Genomic DNA, 19374 nt, shown 5'->3' with positions numbered 1-19374 from the left:
AGATTTAAAGGGTGAGTAGGAATTAGACAGGCAAAGGAGAAGTGGGTCGGGCCAGTGTGGGTCTCCCTCTGGGCCATGCCTGACTCTGGCCAGGCCAGCTCTGACTTAACCTGAGATGTGTCTGAGCTGGGCCACATTTCCCACTGGCTGGGGCATGTCTGACTCGACTGGCCTTGGTCTCCTTCAGGGAGTGCCGTGTCTGGCTCTCACTGGGCTGCTCTGATCTTGGCTGTGCTGCGCCTCACTCAGGCTGGGCAGGACTGACCCCGGCAGGGCCCTGTTCTCCGTGTTGGTCCTGCAGGGGAGCGAAAACGACAGCCCCCAGCTTCACACTGGCCACCATCAAGGGGGACGAATACACCTTCACCTCCAGCAATGCTGAGGACATTCGTGACCTGGTGGTCACCTTCCTAGAGGGGCTCCGGAAGAGATCTAAGTATGTTGTGGCCCTGCAGGATAACCCCAACCCCGGTGAGTGACTGCTGGTATGGGCTGCCTGGCACTGGGGGTCAGGGCGTTACGCAGACTGTCTTAGTCCATTTGCGTTGCTATAATGGCATACTGGAGGCTGGGAGATTTATAAAGAAAAGAGGTTGATTTGGCTCACAGTTCTGCAGGCACTACAAGAAGCATGGTGCTGGCTGGGCATGGTGGCTCATGCCTGCAATCCCAGAGCTTTGGGAGGCTGAGATGGGAGGATCACTTGAGGCCAGGAGTTCAAGACCAGCCTGGGCAACATAGTGAGACCCCTGTTTCAACAAAAGATTAAATAAATTAGCTGGGTGTGATGGCATGTGCCTGTAGTCATAGCTCTTCAGGAGGCTGAGGTAGGAGGATTGCTTGAGCCCAGGAGGTGGTGGCTGCAGTGAGCCATGATTGTGCCACTGCAGTCCAGCCTGGGCAAGAGTGAGACCTCATCTCTGAAAAAAAAAAGAAAGAGAAAAAAGAAGCATGGCACCAGCATCTGCTTCTGATGAAGGCCCCAGGAAGCTTCCACTCACGGCAGAAGGAGAAGGGGTGCTTGCGTCAGAAGGAAGGAAGAGAGGAGGAGTTGCCAGGCTCTTTTAAACCATCGGTTCTTGCAGAGACTTACTCATCACTGCGAGCGCGGCGCCACGCTGTTCATGAGGGCCCCACCCCCATGACGCAAACACCTCACGCTAGGCCACTGCCAACACTAGGAAACCAGATTTCAACAGAGAGATTTGGAGGGGACAAATATCTGAACCATATCACAGACCATGCCCCGTGGCCTTGGCACTCAAGGCTGCTAGGGTCTTGTTCCCATCTTTCCCCTGAAACTAGACCAAATAGCCTTCAATCTGGGGTCTGTGGGGAATCTCCTCTCCCTCCCGTCTTCTGGCTCTTCAATATTCATCTCCTGTCAGCTTTCCAAGTTAGATCAGGGTCCTCCTCAGTGTTCTCAAAATACGCACCATCTTCAAGTGATAACAGCAGTAACAACTACTCTGCCGGAGGCCACCGAGGCCCTGGCAGAGTGTGGGAAAGACAAAGATGAAATGGACCCCACCCTGTCCTCAGTGGGGAGTGGGTGGGAAGCAGACAGTGACAGGCCTGTGATGGTGCAGTAAGCAGGGAAACCCAGAGCCACAGGAGCCCAGAGGAGAGGCCCCATGCAGACTGGGGTCCAGGGAGGAAGCCTGTGTGAGCAGAGCGCAGGGGCCAGAAAGCTGAACGTGATGCCAGCACAGAGGCGGGAGAAAGCTGGCCTGTCCAGGCAACTGCAAACAGTCTGGTTTGACTGGAAACAGGCACGGTGAGGGAGGAGGGGCAAGGTGGAGGGAGTCTGGGAGGCCCGCTCACAACAGGCTTAGGAGTGTGGGGCTTCCTCCCAAGGGCAATGAGGAGTCGTAGAAGGCTTTTGAGCAGGAGAGTAGCCCACTCTGGTGATGGTCTTTGTATGGAGAGTTGTGACAAGGTGGAGACAGAGTGGCAAGTGGGCAGACACGAGTGACAGCACCTCAGTTCTTCTGTGGGAAGTAGTGGCTTATAGATCATCAACCCAAATAAAGATGTTCCAACTCAGCTTGTCTCTGCCCCCGTGGTCCCGCTCACCTCTGCCCTGCAGCGGGCGAGGAGTCAGGCTTCCTCAGCTTTGCCAAGGGAGACCTCATCATCCTGGACCACGACACGGGTGAGCAGGTCATGAACTCGGGCTGGGCCAACGGCATCAATGAGAGGACCAAGCAGCGTGGGGACTTCCCCACCGACTGTGTGTATGTCATGCCCACTGTCACCATGCCACCGCGGGAGATTGTGGTATGTGGCCTGGGGGCAGCAGATGGGTGGGAGGTGCCATTAGACCCCTCTTCGTCCACTTCCCACAGCTGTACGATAGGTTAATGGTCTAGTGCATCTGTGAAGATGATCTTGGGATCTTATGGGACCACACATTTAAAGTTGGGGCAGCGCTCAAACCTGTGCCAGGTGGGGAGGGGCCTAGAAATGGCATCAGATGAGGAAGTGCCAAGGGGTGGGGCTGGAGATGGGGACTGGAGAGAGGTGTATCACCTGCACTGTCTGAACAGGCAGTGGGGGCACAGCTGGCAAGGGGGCCCTGCTTCTTCTGGAGCCCCCTTGAGAGCGGCTCTGAGGACTTACAGCCCAGCTTCCCCAGTGGCTCCTGAGCCAGGCTCAGTGGACGAGGCAGCTCTCACACCATGTTCCCCGCCTCGTCCAGGCTTTCTGACTGACCCGACCTCATCGGACACCCAGGGAAGGGCCCTCAGCTCAGCACAAAAGAGGCAGCAGGGACCTCAGAGACCCCAAGGAGGAACAAGGCTCCCAGGGTCAGAATGGGGCATGGGGTCCATCCCCCTGAAGAGTCTCCCAGAGTCCAGAAGGCTCCAGGGTATGCCATGTTGATCCTGGTGGCTGCAGGTGGAGAGCTTACCTGAGCCCCCTGTCTCTTGGCCCCTAGGCCCTGGTCACCATGACTCCCGACCAGCGGCAGGACGTCGTCCGGCTCTTGCAGCTGCGAACGGCAGAGCCTGAGGTGCGTGCCAAGCCCTACACGCTGGAGGAGTTCTCCTACGACTACTTCAGGTGATGGCTCCTGGGGAAGGATGGGAGTCACAGGGCTAGGAGCTGCAGGCTTCCGCTACCGTCTGGTTGTGTGCTGGGGATACTTTGTGAAGCCCCCACCTGTGAGCAGGACCTGGGTCAGAGGGAGCTGGAGGGCTGTTTCTGTCTGATGACCCGTCCTGTGTGTCTCATCTTATCCTTCCTTCATTTAAGACATGTCACTGCACCCGCCCCAGGCTGGGCATTTGAGCCTCAGTCCTGGTGGGGATGCGGGCCGGAAGCAGGCAGCTGGGATTCTGCGTGCCCGGCACTGTGATGAGGATGCTTTCGGGGTGGGGCGCGGGGGGTGCAGTGAGAAGCTTCCTGATGGAGGTGGTGTGCACTGAGGTCTGCAGGGGGCGCAGGGTGGTGGGGGAGGCTGGGGCACAGCCCGGGGTGTTCTCACCGCTGTTTCATAGCTGAGAAAGGAAGGCCCAGTGACTGCCAGTGACTCGCCTCGGGTCACATGCAGGGCAGGGAAGAGCAGGGCCTGGTGCCCACCCTCAGCCTCTGGGCACAGGGGGTAGGTGGGGGTGGGGGTCTCACAACCTGGGGGTTTCTCCCTGGGGCTGCCAGCAATGGGGCCGTTGCTGACGGTCCCTGTGCTATGGCAGGCCCCCACCCAAGCACACGCTGAGCCGCGTCATGGTGTCCAAGGCCCGAGGCAAGGACCGGCTATGGAGCCACACGCGGGAGCCGCTCAAGCAGGCACTGCTCAAGAAGCTCCTGGGCAGTGAGGAGCTCTCGCAGGAGGCCTGCCTGGCCTTCATTGATATCCATGCTACTGGGCTGTACCCAGCGGAGCCAGGGACTGGGCAGGGCCTTCATCTGCACACCACCTGCCTCCTGAGGGCCTGCTGCGGCCTGGGCACGCGTGGGGAGGGTTGATGGAGGACCCCCTCCCTTGCACGTTTTGATATGCAAGGGGCTGCCTCACTCATTTTCTCCTCTGACCTTGTCATTTGGGTGCCAGGTGGATTTGGTGCCTTGTGCTGGGCCAGGCATGGAGGTAGAGCAGGAATCAGCCCAGCCCCTGGCCTCATGGGACCATACGCACATCCAGATCAGTGCTGAGATGGGACCGGGCAGCTGTGACCTGACCCATGTGACCTGGAGGGGGCGGGGAGGACTTCCTGGAGGAAGTGGTATCTAGACTGAGCCCTGAAGGCTAAGTAGGACTTAGCCAGGCAAAGGGGAGAGGGGTGGGGAGTGTTCCAGAGAGAGGGAGTAGCAGTAAGAGCAGTAAGGCCCCGAGGAGCGCGCACACACGCACACACGCGCGCACACACACACACACACACACACACACACACCAGGGCTGTTCCAGGGCTCCGGGGCTTCAGCACAGAGAGGATGGGAAGAGTGGGCTTAGGCAGGGTTCCCAAGCCCTGTGAGGAAGCTTGGGCCGTGTCCCAAGGCCAGGGTGAACCACTGGGCAGGGGTGGCATGGTCAGATTGGCGATCTGGGCAGTCCGTCCCAGCTGCTGTGAGGGCTTGGGATGCGGGGCTGGTGGCTGTGAGGAGGCGAGGACAGAGGGTGGGGCAGATCACGCCCATTTTGTGAGTATGCAGCCTGAGGGCCCAGGGTCACAGCTTCAGGTGATGCAGGCCCTGTGGGGAGTGGGGCCTCCAGACCCCAGGCCAGTGCCCCTATATTCGGCACAAGCCCTTCCTTGACAGTCCCCACCTGTGCTCAAGTACATGGGCGACTACCCGTCCAAGAGGACACGCTCTGTCAACGAGCTCACCGACCAGATCTTTGAGGGTCCCCTGAAAGCTGAGCCCCTGAAGGATGAGGCGTACGTGCAGATCCTGAAGCAGCTGACCGACAACCACATCAGGTGAGCCAGGCACGGTGGGTGGACGAGGGGCAGACCCCACCTGCTGTGACAGGCAGCTCTTTCCCTCCTGAGACAGCCGCTGGCTCTGCCTGGATGCAGTCCTTCCTCACACAGAGCCAGGAGCTGCTCATGGGCCCCCTCACATCCTAGCTTGGCTCCAAGGCCCAAGGAAGGCCTAGCAGGAACTGGGAGGTGGTGGCTGTCTTCCTTTGAGTCTGTCCTCTAAGGGTAACAGCCCCAGCTCCTCCTGTTTGGCTGGAGCCCCCTCTGGATGCCCCTCCCCTGCCTAGATGCTGCTGTCTGCCTGCAGGTCCAGCTCAGTCAAGTGTCCCCTCCCTGGTGCAGGCTGGGCCAGCTGTCAGCTGAAAGCACTGGCTGAAAACTCTCATGGGTTTGGGTGTTGGGCCCAATGCCCAAAGGGTGCCACCTTCTCCTCCCCTTGGGACAGCCCGAGGCAGGAGTAGGAAGTCAGGTACCGGCTCCTCTCAGAGTCTGAGAGAAGCTCCACCCTCTCTCCTTACACCCAGCGCCCCGCCTTCCTCCCCAGCTGTGTCACCCTCTACATCTCTTCCACAAATCCACCCTCAAACTACACATCAGCTCTTTCGACAGTGCCAAACCTTTGTACATGCTGTGCCCACAGCCAGGAAAACTTTTCAGCCCCGTCTCTGCATGCCATAATTTGCTTCGTCCTTCAAAGCCTAGTTCAAATGCCACCTCCTCCTAGAAGCCCTCCAAACTTCCCACTGTCAGACCCAAGAAGCTCAGAGTGGTCGCTGAAGGAGCCTGGGGTGGGACTGGTCTAACTCGTTGCCACTCAAAGTACAGGTGAATTAAAGAGCTTCTGCCAAAATATAAATCACGCTGCCTCCTTCATGGAGAAAGTCTCGCTATGGAAACAAACAAAAAGCCTCAGCTGAAGCAGAGGGCATGGTAAACTGGTGGCTTTTCACTGTGACATAAGCCTCTTATCTCCATGTGGTAGCAGTGTGTGGCCTGGTGCGGTGGGCCAAGCACACTTTGGGTAGCACTGGTTGCATCTGGCTGTCAGGGAGAGGGGTCTGTAGGTAGGCTGAGGGGTCCTGAGACAGGTTAAGGGTCGGGAGGGACGGTGCTGCTGTGATGAGCAGCTGAGGGGTGTGTGGCCCCCTCACCGGGGGGTGTACAGGTCTTGGGACTCCTGATGGCAACTGCCCCTGCTGGAGCCCACGCTTCCTCCTGCAGGTACAGCGAGGAGCGAGGTTGGGAGCTGCTCTGGCTGTGCACGGGCCTCTTCCCACCCAGCAACATCCTCCTGCCCCACGTGCAGCGCTTCCTGCAGTCCCGAAAGCACTGCCCACTAGCCATCGACTGCCTGCAGCGGCTCCAGAAAGCCCTGAGGTACAGCGGCCGCCAGGGGCAGGGGCAGACACTGGGGCAGGCTCCTGGCCACACTGGGCTTGTGGAACGAGCCCCTTGGGGATGAGGACCACATAGCAGTTGGGCCAACCCCTGGGGTACCTCAACTGCCAGGTAGAAGGAGGTGCAGGCCCCGCAGCCGCTCTGGATGCAGCTGGAGAGTCTGGCTGCTCTGGAGTGCTCAGCCCAGAGCTCCCAGGCTATCGGTGGGCACAGACACCAAGGCCCACTTCATACTCTCCAAGGGCACTGCGTTCTTCACTTTGCTGGGCCTCTCCACACCCATCGTCCCATTTTACAGATGAGGAGCTCAAGGCTCTGGGAGACTCAGTGGCCAGTCACATCATAGGAAGTGGCAGGCTAGGATCAGAACTGGGGTTGTCTGCCTCCAAATGTCCCGGTCCCCTGGTCTCCACAGTCCCACGCACCTGCTCCCTGCTGCCTCTGTCACCTTTTCAGAAATGGGTCCCGGAAGTACCCTCCACACCTGGTGGAGGTGGAGGCCATCCAGCACAAGACCACCCAGATTTTCCACAAGGTCTACTTCCCTGACGACACTGACGAGGTGAGGGTCGCCAGCTTCTAGGTCTGCAGTGCCCAGGACAGGGCCAGGCTTCCTGGGTGGACACCAAAGGCAGCCTTAAGCCTCTCCCCCAACACCCAACATTTGCGGCCTCGTCCTCCTTCCCCATAGTGGAGTCAGAGCTCAGGACAAAGGCCATCGACTCCCCAGGTCAGGGGCTCTTAGTTCCTGATGCAGCCCCTGCTTCCTGGAGCAGCTTCCTTCAGAAGGGCACCCCTCCCTCCCTGTCTCTGAGGAGGACCTGCCTTGGAGAAAAGCACTTCTCCCTCTGAGCTGGCTTTGCACCTCCCTGGTGCAGGGCCCCGCTGGCCCCCAGGTCCAGGCCTCCCCTGTCACCTGAGCCCACTTTCCTGCAGCCAGAACCTCGACACCCCTTCCTCCCTCCCCACCTGAGGTGGTTGAGGTTCCCTCCATCCAGGTCCTGTCTGCCAAAGGTCCTGTCTGTCATGCCTGTAGTCACGCTGCCCCTCGTGGTCCCCAGCCCCTGCCTGTCTCAACACAGTGTCTCATTCAGATAAACTTTTCATTTGAAGAGTCGTTGATGAAATTTGTCTGAGGCTGGAGACTCAGAAATGCCACGACAGGATTTTAGTTGCAAGGACCAAGGACTTCCTCACATCCGTTCCTGTCCCTCCAGACATCTCTCCTCCTGCATCTAAACTTCCCCAGATGCTCGAACCCTCCCATCTGTCTGGGCTGCTTTCCCCTCCACTTTTGGGTTTGCTTCTCCTCTACCTCAAGTCTCCTCCTCCCAATCACCCTTCCAATCATCCTGCTGTGCTCCCTGGACCCCTCACTGTCACTCAGGCTTGTACACCCCGGCCCAGGACTCTGGACGCCAAGGCCACGTTCTGCTTGGAGGGTTGGGAGGAGGAGACCTGGGAAGACCCAGACAGGTGTAGCCCTTTCCTTTTGTTAAACGCCATGCCCAGTTCTGGGCCCACAGGAGGGTGTCTGGCACGCGAGGGGGCTCAGTATAGGAGGCACAGCCAGAGGGGCCCGGGAGGACCAGGTCCTGGGAAAGGCCCTGCAGGAGCCCAGTGCTCACCGCCCCTCCCAGGCCTTCGAAGTGGAGTCCAGCACCAAGGCCAAGGACTTCTGCCAGAACGTCGCCACCAGGCTGCTCCTCAAGTCCTCAGAGGGATTCAGCCTCTTTGTCAAAATTGCAGACAAGGTGGGTCCTTCGCCACCTTCGCCACCTTTGCCAAGGTGGGAGATTTGCTGGGGCAATAAGAACTTATGGACAGCAAAGGGAAGACAGAGGGACTAGGGGAGAGAGGGGAAGAGGGCACTGGCATCTGGCCATCTTCTTCCATCCCTTACATGGAGTGGCTGCCCCCAGCTCGCTCTCTTCTGAGGCACTGCACATGGCTCAGACCCTCTTAGGGGCATGTGCCCAGGTGCTCTGTGTTCTAGACACACCAGACCCTCACCCTGCCCCAACACACGTTCTTTCCAGATTTGCTTTGACTGGCCCTTAATTGCCATGCTAGGGCAAATTAACCCTTGAAATAAGGTGTGATCATCTCCACTTGATAGATCACAGAACTAGGACTCAGAGAGGTTAGGTAACTTGTCCAAGGTCACACAGCAGGGACTGAGCTCCAGGTGGGTCTGACTCTAAAGCTCATGCCCCTGCTACCATCTCACATCACATTTCCCCAAATACCTCTGTTCCTGGAAGTCTTCCAGGCCTAGCTAAAGCCCCCTCCACGGGAAGGCCTCCCTGACCGAGTTAGGTGCCTCATCCTGTTGCCTGCTGATGGCTCTGTGTGCATCTGTGTCTGTCTGCTCACTTCATGACTGTCTCTGTGCCAGACACTGGGACCCAGAGGTGACCCTGATGAGGTCCTAGACCCAGGGGTGCCCAGAGCTGCGGGAGGATCTGGACATGGATGCCAGAGAATGTCCAAGCCAGGGGCTGGGCTGCATTCTTGTCCAGTTTCCCTTGAGTCTAAGGCAGCCTTCAGTGTCCCAGGCACTGAATGGAATGACCATCACTCCCGGCAAGAAGTGGGCTGTTCTGGGGACACTCAACAGGCACATGGGGCAGGGTGGGGCTGACCCACAGAAACCCCTTCTGGCTGGAAGTGGAGTCTTCCCTGAGAAGGAGCTGCCAGACAGGCCTTAGGTGGGAAGGTCAGAAAATGCAGTGTTTCTTAAACTGAGTGTGCTTCAATGGCCCTGTCCCCAGGTCATCAGCGTGCCTGAGAATGACTTCTTCTTTGACTTTGTTCGACACTTGACAGACTGGATAAAGAAAGCTCGGCCCATCAAGGACGGTAATGAGGCCGGGTCCTGGGATCATCTGAGGCCCAGAGTAGGGAGGCACAGGTTCAGGGCCATGCTGTAAGGCCCACCTAGGCGGGCCTGAGCGAGGGTCTCCTCTGGGGCTGGGGCTGGGCTGGGCTGGGCTCGGGATGTGAGCACTCCTCTGTGCAGGGACCCTCTGGGTGACCGACTGCCCTGTGCTGCAGGAATTGTGCCCTCACTCACCTACCAGGTGTTCTTCATGAAGAAGCTGTGGACCACCACGGTGCCAGGGAAGGACCCCATGGCCGATTCCATCTTCCACTATTACCAGGTGGGCACCTCTGCACTCTAGTTGCCATCATGCATGGCTAGTGTTGCTGTACTTTGGCCCTGAAAGCAGAGACCCACTGCCCTTGCCAGGTGTGGGGCCTGTACCAGCCTGGCCTTGAAAGGATTCCTGCCAAGACCACTGGAGCCCCAAGAGAGGGCCCAACCCTTGATCCTTGTATCTCCTGACTCTTCAGCCCTTAGGGGCTTGACAGTTCCTCCTCTGAGCTTCTGATCCCTACCTGTTCAGGCCCCTCCTTCAGTGCAGGGCTGTTCTCTGACTTTGAGATTCTGCTGCTGTAACTGGGTAACTCCAAGGCCTCTGTGCAAACATTTTCTAGCACAGGCACCTGAAGGAAGCCGGGAGGGAGGCTTGCATGTTGAGCCTTTATTATGTATCTGGCATTCTTCTCTCATTCTGTCCTCCCAATAACCCCAAGAAGCAGGCATGTTGTCCCCATTTGACAGAGGGATAAACAGACTCAGAGAGGCCACGTGCTGTAAGTAGGATCACACAGCTAATGGAACTGGGGTTTGATTCCAGGTCTTCATGACTGCAGGTTGGTGCTCTTTTCTGGGCCCAACCTGCTTGCCATTCTGTGGGAGAAAAACCAGGATGCTAGGAAGGGCAGAGGAGGCAGGGATGGTGGCTGCTGTGGCAGAGAGGACACTGGCCTGGGAGTGAGAAGGACTGCCCTCATCCAAACCTGGGATCTGCCTTTCCCTCATGCCCCTCCCCACCCACCCCCTGCTGCCCACTGAGTGCATGGCCCCTGGACTGCCAGTTCCCCCAGAGTCAGCCTTGACATTTGCTCCTCCTCTCCCACGTCCCAAATCACTTACCTGATGACTGTACCTCCTGGATATCTCTAAAATCCCCCATGTGTCTCCATCACCACCTTCCCAGCCTGGGTCAGTCCACCATCATCTCTGATCCAGAATGGAGGCAGTGACCGTCTCCCTGTTCTCCTCATCCATTTTGGCCCTTTCAACCCTTTCTCCACAGGGTGGTCGTCCTGCTTTCCAGATTCCCCCAGTGGCTTCCCCTTGCTCTTAGGGCGTAACCCCCGTCCTGACCGTGGCCCTGCCGGGTGGTACCACTACCTGCTCCTGCTGCCTTGCCTTGTACCTGGCTCTCCTTCGGCTCAGCTGGATTGTTTCCACTTCTCAAGTGTGCCACGGGGCCGTCGTAATGTTGGGATGCTCTTCCCTCACCTACTGAGCTTTTAGATGTCAATCAGCCATCTTATCTTAAAGGAAGTCTGCCCTGCCCTCAAGCCTAGATTAGGTCACCTTGTTATATTCTCTTATGGCACTGTGAACAATTCCTTTGAAGGTTGTCATTATGTATCTGTTTGGTATGATTTTTAATGTCTGTCCTTGCCCTGAGACTCCAAGTTCCATGGGAGTAGGGAGGGTAGGCATTGTTGCTTAAAGGGCCTGGCTCATAGATGTTCAATGCATACTTGTTGGATTGATGAATGGGGAATAGGTAAACCGGTGACTCAGGGAACATATAGGTGGGAGGATGAATGCTGAGTGAATTGATGGGTGGATAATGGTGAGTGAATGGGTGAGTAGGTAGGTGAGTGGGTGGATGGGTGGGTAGATGGATGGACAGGTAGGGAGATGGATGGAGGTAGATGTGTAGGTAGATAGACCCATAACCACATGGATGGGTGGATAGGATAGCTAATGATTGACTCAGGTCTCTGATTGACAGTATGTCCTCAGGTCAGCCTCAGTTTCTCTACCTTTCAAATCGTGCATGAGATGATCATAAGGCTCCAGGAGTCTGTGGGCAGCCCCAGCCCTTCAGAGGCTTCGTCTCTGCCCTGGGCTGATTCCCCAGCATAAGTTCCTCAGGTTTGGGGTCTGGAAGTTCAAGGGGGTGTGAGGGCCTCTGTTGCTGCTGCTGCTAAAAGCAGCTGGTCTCAAGAGAACCCAATGCAAGGAGGCCAGACTGAGAGGCTCTTCCAAAGGAGAATGGGCCCAGGAGGTGACAGGTATAGAAGAGTCTCAGGGTTGCCAGCTGGTCACTCTGAGTTTCTTCATCTTGAAATGGGGCTGCTCATCTCACTGGACTGTTACAGGGGGATATGAGGTAACAGACAAGGCCATGCGCTCCAACTGCCGAGTGCTGAGTCTGTGCAGGCAGACTTGCTCTGTCCCTGTCCTGTGCCATCTCCCCTGGGGGAGCAGTGTCAGCTGAGGCTGGAAAGGTGGGTGGGCCCATGTGCGGGGTAAGGTGGTAGACCCTGGCCTTGGGGATCTTGGTGTGGTAGGAAAAGAGCCCACTTCTGCCAGGTCCCTGCACGCCTGTGACCTGCTCTGTCTCTGGCAGGAGTTGCCCAAGTATCTCCGAGGCTACCACAAGTGCACGCGGGAGGAGGTGCTGCAGCTGGGGGCGCTGATCTACAGGGTCAAGTTCGAGGAGGACAAGTCCTACTTCCCCAGCATCCCCAAGCTGCTGCGGGAGCTGGTGCCCCAGGACCTTATCCGACAGGTCTCGCCTGATGACTGGAAGCGGGTGAGCATGGGGTGGGCAGCAGGAATGGTGGGGCCCTGAATGGGCCTCTGGGCACCGCAGGGGCCAAGGGGGCAGACGCTGGCCAGCAGCCCAGGGAGGTGTGTCTTGTGGTTCCTGTACTCGATGAGGCCGCCCGCCCTTGTTCCTCTGCCTGCCTTATCCTTCAGTCCTCCATGCCAAGCACTCAGTGGCCAACTGGCAGTCATTTGCCCTGTCCCGGTTACCATGGTGACCTGCTTGTCCTTGATACCCTTTGGTCTGCCTGCCTGGGGGTGAGAACGGAGGTTGGGAGTCCATTAGCTGAAATATGGGGAGAGCCCTTCACAGCACTCCAGGATGGGGCTGGAGTGGGCAGGGGTGGTGTGGGGAGGACTCTGAGCTCTGAGCAGGCTTGTCCCCAGGACTGAGCCCAGCCCTGACCCCCCTGTCCCCATAGTCCATCGTCGCCTACTTCAACAAGCACGCAGGGAAGTCCAAGGAGGAGGCCAAGCTGGCCTTCCTGAAGCTCATCTTCAAGTGGCCCACATTTGGCTCAGCCTTCTTCGAGGTGAAGGTACACCATGGGCTTCTCAGAACAGAGGAGGAGGGGAACAGGGCATTGAGAAGGCACAGAGACTCCTCCCCAGGACTGTGGGAAACAGCCATGGCCTTGGACACCTGCCCTGGTGAGGGAAGGAGGGCAGTACCCTCAGCCTTGTCCCAGCTCAGCGTCTTAGCTGGGCTAAGTCCTGGGGACAGAGGGACCAAAAGCTCAGCCTGGCAGTGGAGGCAGGCGTGTAAACAGGCCGGGGTAGTGGAGGACGGCCTATGCTCTGACAGTGGGGAGCCCTCGCCCAGGTGGCAGAGCTCGGGAGGTTCTGCCGGGTCTGAGGAGGCCTCCTAGAGGAGGTGATATGTGAGCTCTCCAGGGAGACCCTGGAAAGAGTGCTCCTGGCAGGGGTCCTGCATAGACAAAGGCCTGGAGGCGTGAGAACTCAGGTCTGGGAAGGAAATGCAAGTAGTGAGGGCAGGAGGCAAGAGCAGGCTGTGGAGAGCAGCAGCTTGCCAAGCATGTGAGAGGCTGGGTTTCCTGCAGCGGTGGCCTGTCTTGGAGGGTTTTCAACCCAGGTGACATGGCCAGAAAGCCTCTCAGGCTGTGGGTGGAGGAGGGGTCTGAGGGGCACAACAGAGGCAGGAGTATGGTGAGGAGCCTGGTGTGAGAGGACAGATGTGGTCTTGTCACACAGCTAGGATCGGAGGCCTTTTGAGAAGCTCGGCTGTGCGAGAACAGGTAAGTAGCTGGAGGCAGATGCAGGGTTCAGGAGGCTTTTTAAAGATGAGATGTCCTTGGGCTGAGAGGGAGGACAAAGCAAAGGATGGCCTGGGGGACCCATGAAGGGATGTGGGGCAGCACTGAGGCCCAGCGAAGGTGGAGGCCATGAGGTCATGGCAGGGCCGTCGGCACCACATAGGCAACAGGAGAGGCTAGCCGACTTTATCCCAGCTGGGGCCAGGCTTCATTCCTTTCTCCAAACGCTTTTCTTGCTCTGGGCCCCCATCTGATGCCTTCTCATCTTTTTTTCTAGCAAACTACAGAGCCAAACTTCCCTGAGATCCTTCTAATTGCCATCAACAAGTATGGGGTCAGCCTCATCGATCCCAGAACGAAGGTGAGCAGGGATAAGAAGGCAAGTGAGGGTGGGCTTCTCTGCCTGAACCTCAGACACAGTCCTGGAACAAACCCCGCAAGCCCTCCTAGCCACCATCTATCTCCAGACTCATCCACCCATCATGCGACTTCAAAAGCTGTCAGCGTTTGCTGGGACTTTACCCAACATTTGCTCCACAAAAATTACTCTCCTGAAGTTACTAACAAACTCCTTCCTATGGAATCTGAGCTCCTTTTAGTACTTGGCCTTTCAGTATCACTGGATGCTCTGCCCATGTGGATTGTGGGGCCGGCTGTGCAGGGGTGACTGTGCATCTGTGTTTCTGGGCCAGAGCAGCCCGACTGCACACCCAGAGGGTCTGACTGGACAGGTAGTGAAGAGGGCTTGTGACCATCATCTGTCCATTGGCTTCATGCGTCACACATTCCTGGCTCTCCTCTGTGTTTTGGTCATTCCTTCCCGGACCGTTTTGTGCCTGCTCCTGTACGCTGTGTTCCCCAAGGCTCTGCCCTGTCTTCTTCTTGACTCCCTCCTCAAACTCTCCCTGGGCCATCTCATTCAGGCCACAGTGTCAGTTCCCTTAGGCCTCCCAATTTCCCAGTTCTGGCCCCAACTACCCCTACCCAACAGCCTCCTAGACTTCCCTGGGTGTCCAAACCAAGGTGTGGAGGGGGAGGCACCTGCTTCCCACCACAGCTGGATGGCAGAACTGGCTTTTCCCTCGGGCCATGGGCTCCTCTGAGGGCCTGAGGCCTTCTGTGAGGGCATGTGTGGGTGAGTGAGGCCACAGGGCCCAGGCTGTGCCTCTCCATGCCCTTTCTGCTCCCCCAGGACATCCTCACCACTCACCCCTTCACCAAGATCTCCAACTGGAGCAGCGGCAACACCTACTTCCACATCACCATTGGAAACTTGGTGCGCGGGAGCAAACTGCTCTGCGAGACATCACTGGTGAGGGCGCATCCTGCTTGGCCTGGTGGGCTCCCTGCCTTGCCTGCAGCTTAGCCAGCCTCCCAGGGCCTGGAACAAACAGTAGTGTGCGGTTGGGCCTGGGGTCATGGGCAAGGGTCATGCTGGGGCCAAGGTCAGGTCAGTTTGAGGCTCAGCTTAGGTCTGGGGAAGGGACTTAATCTGGGGCTGAGGAACAGACCCCTCATTCAACAACTGTTGTTTGAGTGCCTTCAGTATCTGGAGATTGAGCCCGCAGTGACAGCCCTTTAGTCCCCGAGTTCAATAGTGGAACCATTAACGAGACCTCCTGGACCAAGCTCAAACTTCCAAGACATAGCTCAACTGAGAGCCAGTAGAGTCACTCCTGGAGGGAGGGATCTGTGACTTGAGGGACCCACAAGCTAGGGGCCTAACGTGGGGTCCTAACAGTGTAGAACCTTAACCATCTGGCTGGATGAATTCAACCCTTCAACTGTGCAGATGGGAGATGAGTCCTGAGTGGGAGGGATTTGCCTTTGTCCTGGGTTCTGTCCATTGCAGATTCCTGGGAGCTGTGCTATGGTCCGAGTGGCTGGCCCCGTCCCACCATGTGCTCTGCTTATCTTCTCACCCCTGCTTCCAGGGCTACAAGATGGATGACCTCCTGACTTCCTACATTAGCCAGATGCTCACAGCCATGAGCAAACAGCGGGGCTCCAGAAGTGGCAAGTGAACAGTCAGCGGGAGGTGCTGGTTCCAAGCCTCCTCTCGAGGCAGTGGGCTCAGGCCCATCAGCTACCCCTGCTGCTGGGGAAGACTTCTGCCATCCTGGCAGTGAGGCTGGGCTGGCCAGCCACCACGGACCATACCGAATGGGCCGCTGATGTTCTTCCAGTGAGGCATCTCTCTGGGATGCAGAACTTCCCTCCATCCACCCCTCTGGCACCTGGGTTGGTCTAGTCTGAGCTTGCTGTGGCCTTCCCGGTTATGAGAGCCTATGATCCTTAGATGTGTCTCCTGTTTCAGACCAGCCCCACCATGCAACTTCCTTTGACTTTCTGTGTACCACAGGGATAGAGGAATTAAGAGGACAATCTGGCTCTCCATACTTGGAACAACCAAACCAAATGTGCATTGAATACTCTGAAACTGAAGGGACTGGATCTACAGGTGGGATGACGGGGACAGACCACTTTTCTATATTGCAGTGTGAATGTTGGGCCCCTGCTCAAGTCTCTCCTGATCACCTCAGGGCATAAAGCATGTTTCATCCTCTGGCCCGACAGTGTCTTTGCTCAGGGAGGGGAAGTGGAAGGGAAGGGCATGTGGGGTCAGGACAGGGCCTTGCAGGGGAGCAGCCTACATAACGACTTCTTTGGTCTTTACCTGCTGGGGCCAACCTGGTCTGGGTCTGGGGTTTGGGGAGCTTGAGCTCAAGATGTGCTTTAAGTGGCTTAAAGGGACCAACTGAGATTGGGGTGGGTTGGGAGGAAGTGCTGGACATCAGGCTGGGAGGTGAGGACCTAAGTGTGTATGAGCTGGGCGTCTAGAGGAGGCATCAGCTTCTGGGCTGTAACTAGGGCCAGTGGAGCCACAGCGGCCCTTGCACCTGCCAGAAACATCTTGGCTCATCAAGACACATCCAAGAACCCCAAGAACAATGCTGCCTTGGGTTAAATCTTCATGTCCAGTGGGTGCCGGTAAAATTTTACTTTGTGACCAGCATGGGACAACCAGGTATGGCCATGACTGGAGTAGGTCTGTGGGTGCGGGCTTCAGACTGGGAAGGTGTGACTAAGGGGTGGGGCATCCTTGGGCTATGGCTGGGATGAGCACCTAGAGAAGTGACAGTGGAGAATCCCCTTGCTGGGAGGGTTTGTGATCTGCCCTCAAGGTCACATACTTCAGCAGAGCCAGGTCCTGCTGCTTTTCATACACTCCAGTGTCTGCGTCATCAGCATCTATGTGCCTGTCTACCCCACAGGGAGTGCTATTCCTGATCTCCCTAGCTGTTAGTGTAGGACTGGCTGGTGTGTGTAAATGGAGGCCCCAAACCAGAGAGCCCTGCTTTCTGGGACGGTAATGTGGCTGTTAGAGGACACAGCTCCACAGGTAGCCCAGGAGAGATCTGAGCCAGAAGGAAGATGCTGTGGTAGTCTGCCTTACATCACCATCATAAAGAAGAGGCTCAGGTCCAGAAAGGAAGTGTAAGTGGGAAGAGCTCAACTCGCGGCTTCTAACTTTGGGCTCCCAGATAGAAGGGGCTCCAGATACTTGTTCTAAGCTCTCGTTTCCCCTCAAAGCCAAAAGCTCTTGAGTATGCATGGATTGTACCCACCCTTTTATTAGGGAATCAGCAAACCACAGGCTATCAGGAAGTAGCCCACTGCACAATAGGGCAGATAATGTGGGGTGGGGATGAGATCTTTGTTCCTGACCCATGCCCCTCTCATTCTCTGGCCCAGAGAATGAGATCACTCAGATGGCATCACTATTGCCCCCACGCCCCAGCCTTCATCACCCTGGTTAATCACGAGGGGTCCAAAGAATAGACCACTACCTCTGGCTTCCTCAGAGGTTGCCTTTACTTATATGCAGTCACTTCTTTAGCAGAGAATATTATGGAGGTGTTAGGATGAGATAAACTTGACAGCAACAAGTTCCAAGACCACACACAAGTTTTCCCCTTGCCTAGCCCCTTGAGATGCATTCTTGATAGAAAGCTAGATCAGAATGGTTCCCCTGAGAGCCTCAATGGCCCTTCTGTGTGCCTTTACCAACCACTCCCCACCATCACCACCCTTAGGCAGAGAGAGGAAGAGGAAGAAGCAGGGGAGATGTGGATAATTCTTCTTTGGAAACATAGAAGGATATGTCAGATGCAGTGGAATATATTGTGACATAGGATTCTTTGGCGTATTCAGCCATGGGGATCTCTTAGAGGTCTCTTATTTAAGGATAGGGGACCTCTACGGAGGGCATGGTTGGCTTATCCACCTTCAGGGTGGGCAATGTAGTTTGAAAGGTAGCCTTACTTTTAGCCTGCCTGGAGGGTGCTTGGGTGAGTTCAAAGACTGTGGTGGGCATCGGTGGTTGAATGTCATGCTTGCCAGGTTTCAAAGGTGTGACAGCATTCTTGATAGGTACTAGTTTCTTGGATGGTGCTGCAAAATTGAAACGGCCTTGGTGTTCCTTTCCACTCTTGGATAAAGCTGGGTAGAGGGCTGCTAGAGTCCAAGGACTTTCCACAACTCGGGCAGGTTTCATGGCTATGTGCAAATCTTCCTCATTCTCACTTCTACTCTGAGTATCTGTGGGATAGAAAAGACACAAACACAGATTCCTCAAATGTCACTTCTCCACTCTCTGCCAGTCATGTGTGAAATTCAAGTTATCTCTTAAATGTTAGCCCCTCCCTTACCCATTCAGGTTCTTTCCTCCAAGCTCTCCCCCCTACTTCAGGCTTTGTGCAAACTTTATTATGGCCCTCCAATTCAGCCTGGGGCTGGGGCTTAAGAATCTACTGCATGAGGCTCTAGCTCACCATGGAAATCCTCAGAAAGCAGAGATTGACATTTGCTTAAAGTTCAAGTATTCCATAGCCATTAGTTTAGAAAAATGAGGGCTTCCCTCAATTAAAATGAGGGCTTTTTAAAGGGCAGAGACTTTGTCTTGCTTGCCACTACATATACAGTGCTCAGAAGTGTTTGTCACACAGTAAATGTTCAATAAATACTTTGTCCTACAGAAAAAAAAATAGATGGTAGATACTTCTAATAATGGAGCTAGGAGATCAAGACCAATCCTTCTACCAAAGACAAATTAAAAACTGGATGATATACAAAAACAAGAAAACATCTTAAAATTATCTAGGCGTTCACAATATACAGAAAAACTGCGTGGCCAAAATCTAGAAGAGTGTGAGAATCCAAAGAAACCCAGAACTCAGGTTTGGTTTTGTTTTCTGCTTAGATTTACATTTTTATTACTTTCATTTTTAAAACTTTTAGTTATAAATATTCAAAGTTTTTTTTTTTTTTAACTTGAGTGCAATTCAATCTGGAAGAAACAGCTACAAACAGGAGCTTCACCAGCTTCCTTTTTTTGTTAGCTTTATAGGAGAAAGGGAATTTTTAGATCAATTCCGTGACGTGTTTATAATACTAAATTTTCTAATTCATGAACATGATTGCTCTATTTATTTGGGTATTCTTTCTCTCACTGAAGTTTTGTAGTTTTCAGTGATCAATCATATGCCTTCCCTTGTGAAGGCTTTTTTGATTAAAGTCTATTTTTTCTGATATATTTTTCTGATCTAAGGGATATATACCTTACAAAGGCTGTGAATCTTTGGGGTTATCATAGGATAGCTACTGCTCTTTATTATTATTATTATACTGTAAGTTCTAGGGTACATGTGCACAATGTGCAGGTTTGTTACATATGTATACATGTGCCATGTTGGTTTGCTGCACCCATTAACTCGTCATTTACATTAGGTATTTCTCCTAATGCTATCCCTCCCCCATCCCCCAACCCCATGACAGGCCCTGGTGTGTGATGTTCCTCTTCCTGTGTCCAACTGTTCTCATTGTTCAATTCCCTCTTATGAGAACATGCGGTGTTTGGTTTTCTGTCCTTGTGACAGTTTGCTCAGAATGATGGTTTCCAGCTTCATCCATGTCCCTACAAAGGACATGAACTCATCCTTTTTTATGGCTGCATAATATTCCATGGTGTATATGTGCCACATTTTCTTAATCCAGTCTATCACTGATG

The 19374-nt window shown here is 55.3% G+C and overlaps 2 protein-coding genes across 4 annotated transcripts in view; one reads left to right on the top strand and one right to left on the bottom strand.

Annotated features, from left to right (window-relative positions):
* Nucleotides 1-15875, top strand: part of MYO7A (myosin VIIA) — an 86890-nt gene extending 71015 nt beyond the window's left edge. The window contains exons 35-49 of one of the 3 annotated variants that reach the window (XM_011989738.1): nucleotides 188-471; nucleotides 2090-2280; nucleotides 2942-3066; nucleotides 3699-3856; nucleotides 4772-4925; nucleotides 6150-6305; nucleotides 6783-6888; nucleotides 7967-8080; nucleotides 9101-9188; nucleotides 9384-9490; nucleotides 11831-12016; nucleotides 12453-12569; nucleotides 13582-13665; nucleotides 14497-14616; nucleotides 15239-15875. In XM_011989738.1, coding sequence (XP_011845128.1) covers nucleotides 188-471; nucleotides 2090-2280; nucleotides 2942-3066; nucleotides 3699-3856; nucleotides 4772-4925; nucleotides 6150-6305; nucleotides 6783-6888; nucleotides 7967-8080; nucleotides 9101-9188; nucleotides 9384-9490; nucleotides 11831-12016; nucleotides 12453-12569; nucleotides 13582-13665; nucleotides 14497-14616; nucleotides 15239-15328 — 2080 coding nt within the window. In that variant the 3' untranslated portion in view covers nucleotides 15329-15875. The remainder of the gene's footprint in view (nucleotides 1-187; nucleotides 472-2089; nucleotides 2281-2941; nucleotides 3067-3698; nucleotides 3857-4771; nucleotides 4926-6149; nucleotides 6306-6782; nucleotides 6889-7966; nucleotides 8081-9100; nucleotides 9189-9383; nucleotides 9491-11830; nucleotides 12017-12452; nucleotides 12570-13581; nucleotides 13666-14496; nucleotides 14617-15238) is intronic. The other 2 variants (XM_011989740.1, XM_011989739.1) reach the window with 2 other exon arrangements.
* Nucleotides 15876-17162: 1287 nt separating this feature from the next.
* The window catches only part of GDPD4 (glycerophosphodiester phosphodiesterase domain containing 4), a 69422-nt gene continuing 67210 nt past the window's right edge, over nucleotides 17163-19374 (bottom strand). Inside the window, exon 16 of the mRNA XM_011989736.1 lies at nucleotides 17163-17906. Coding sequence (XP_011845126.1) covers nucleotides 17548-17906 — 359 coding nt within the window. The 3' untranslated portion in view covers nucleotides 17163-17547. The remainder of the gene's footprint in view (nucleotides 17907-19374) is intronic.

The sequence above is a fragment of the Mandrillus leucophaeus genome, unplaced genomic scaffold (assembly GCF_000951045.1).
Source record: "Mandrillus leucophaeus isolate KB7577 unplaced genomic scaffold, Mleu.le_1.0 Scaffold360, whole genome shotgun sequence".
Taxonomy (NCBI): Eukaryota; Metazoa; Chordata; class Mammalia; order Primates; family Cercopithecidae; genus Mandrillus; species Mandrillus leucophaeus.
Note: the sequence above shows the minus strand (reverse complement) of the source record. Positions and strands in the feature narration are given on the sequence as shown.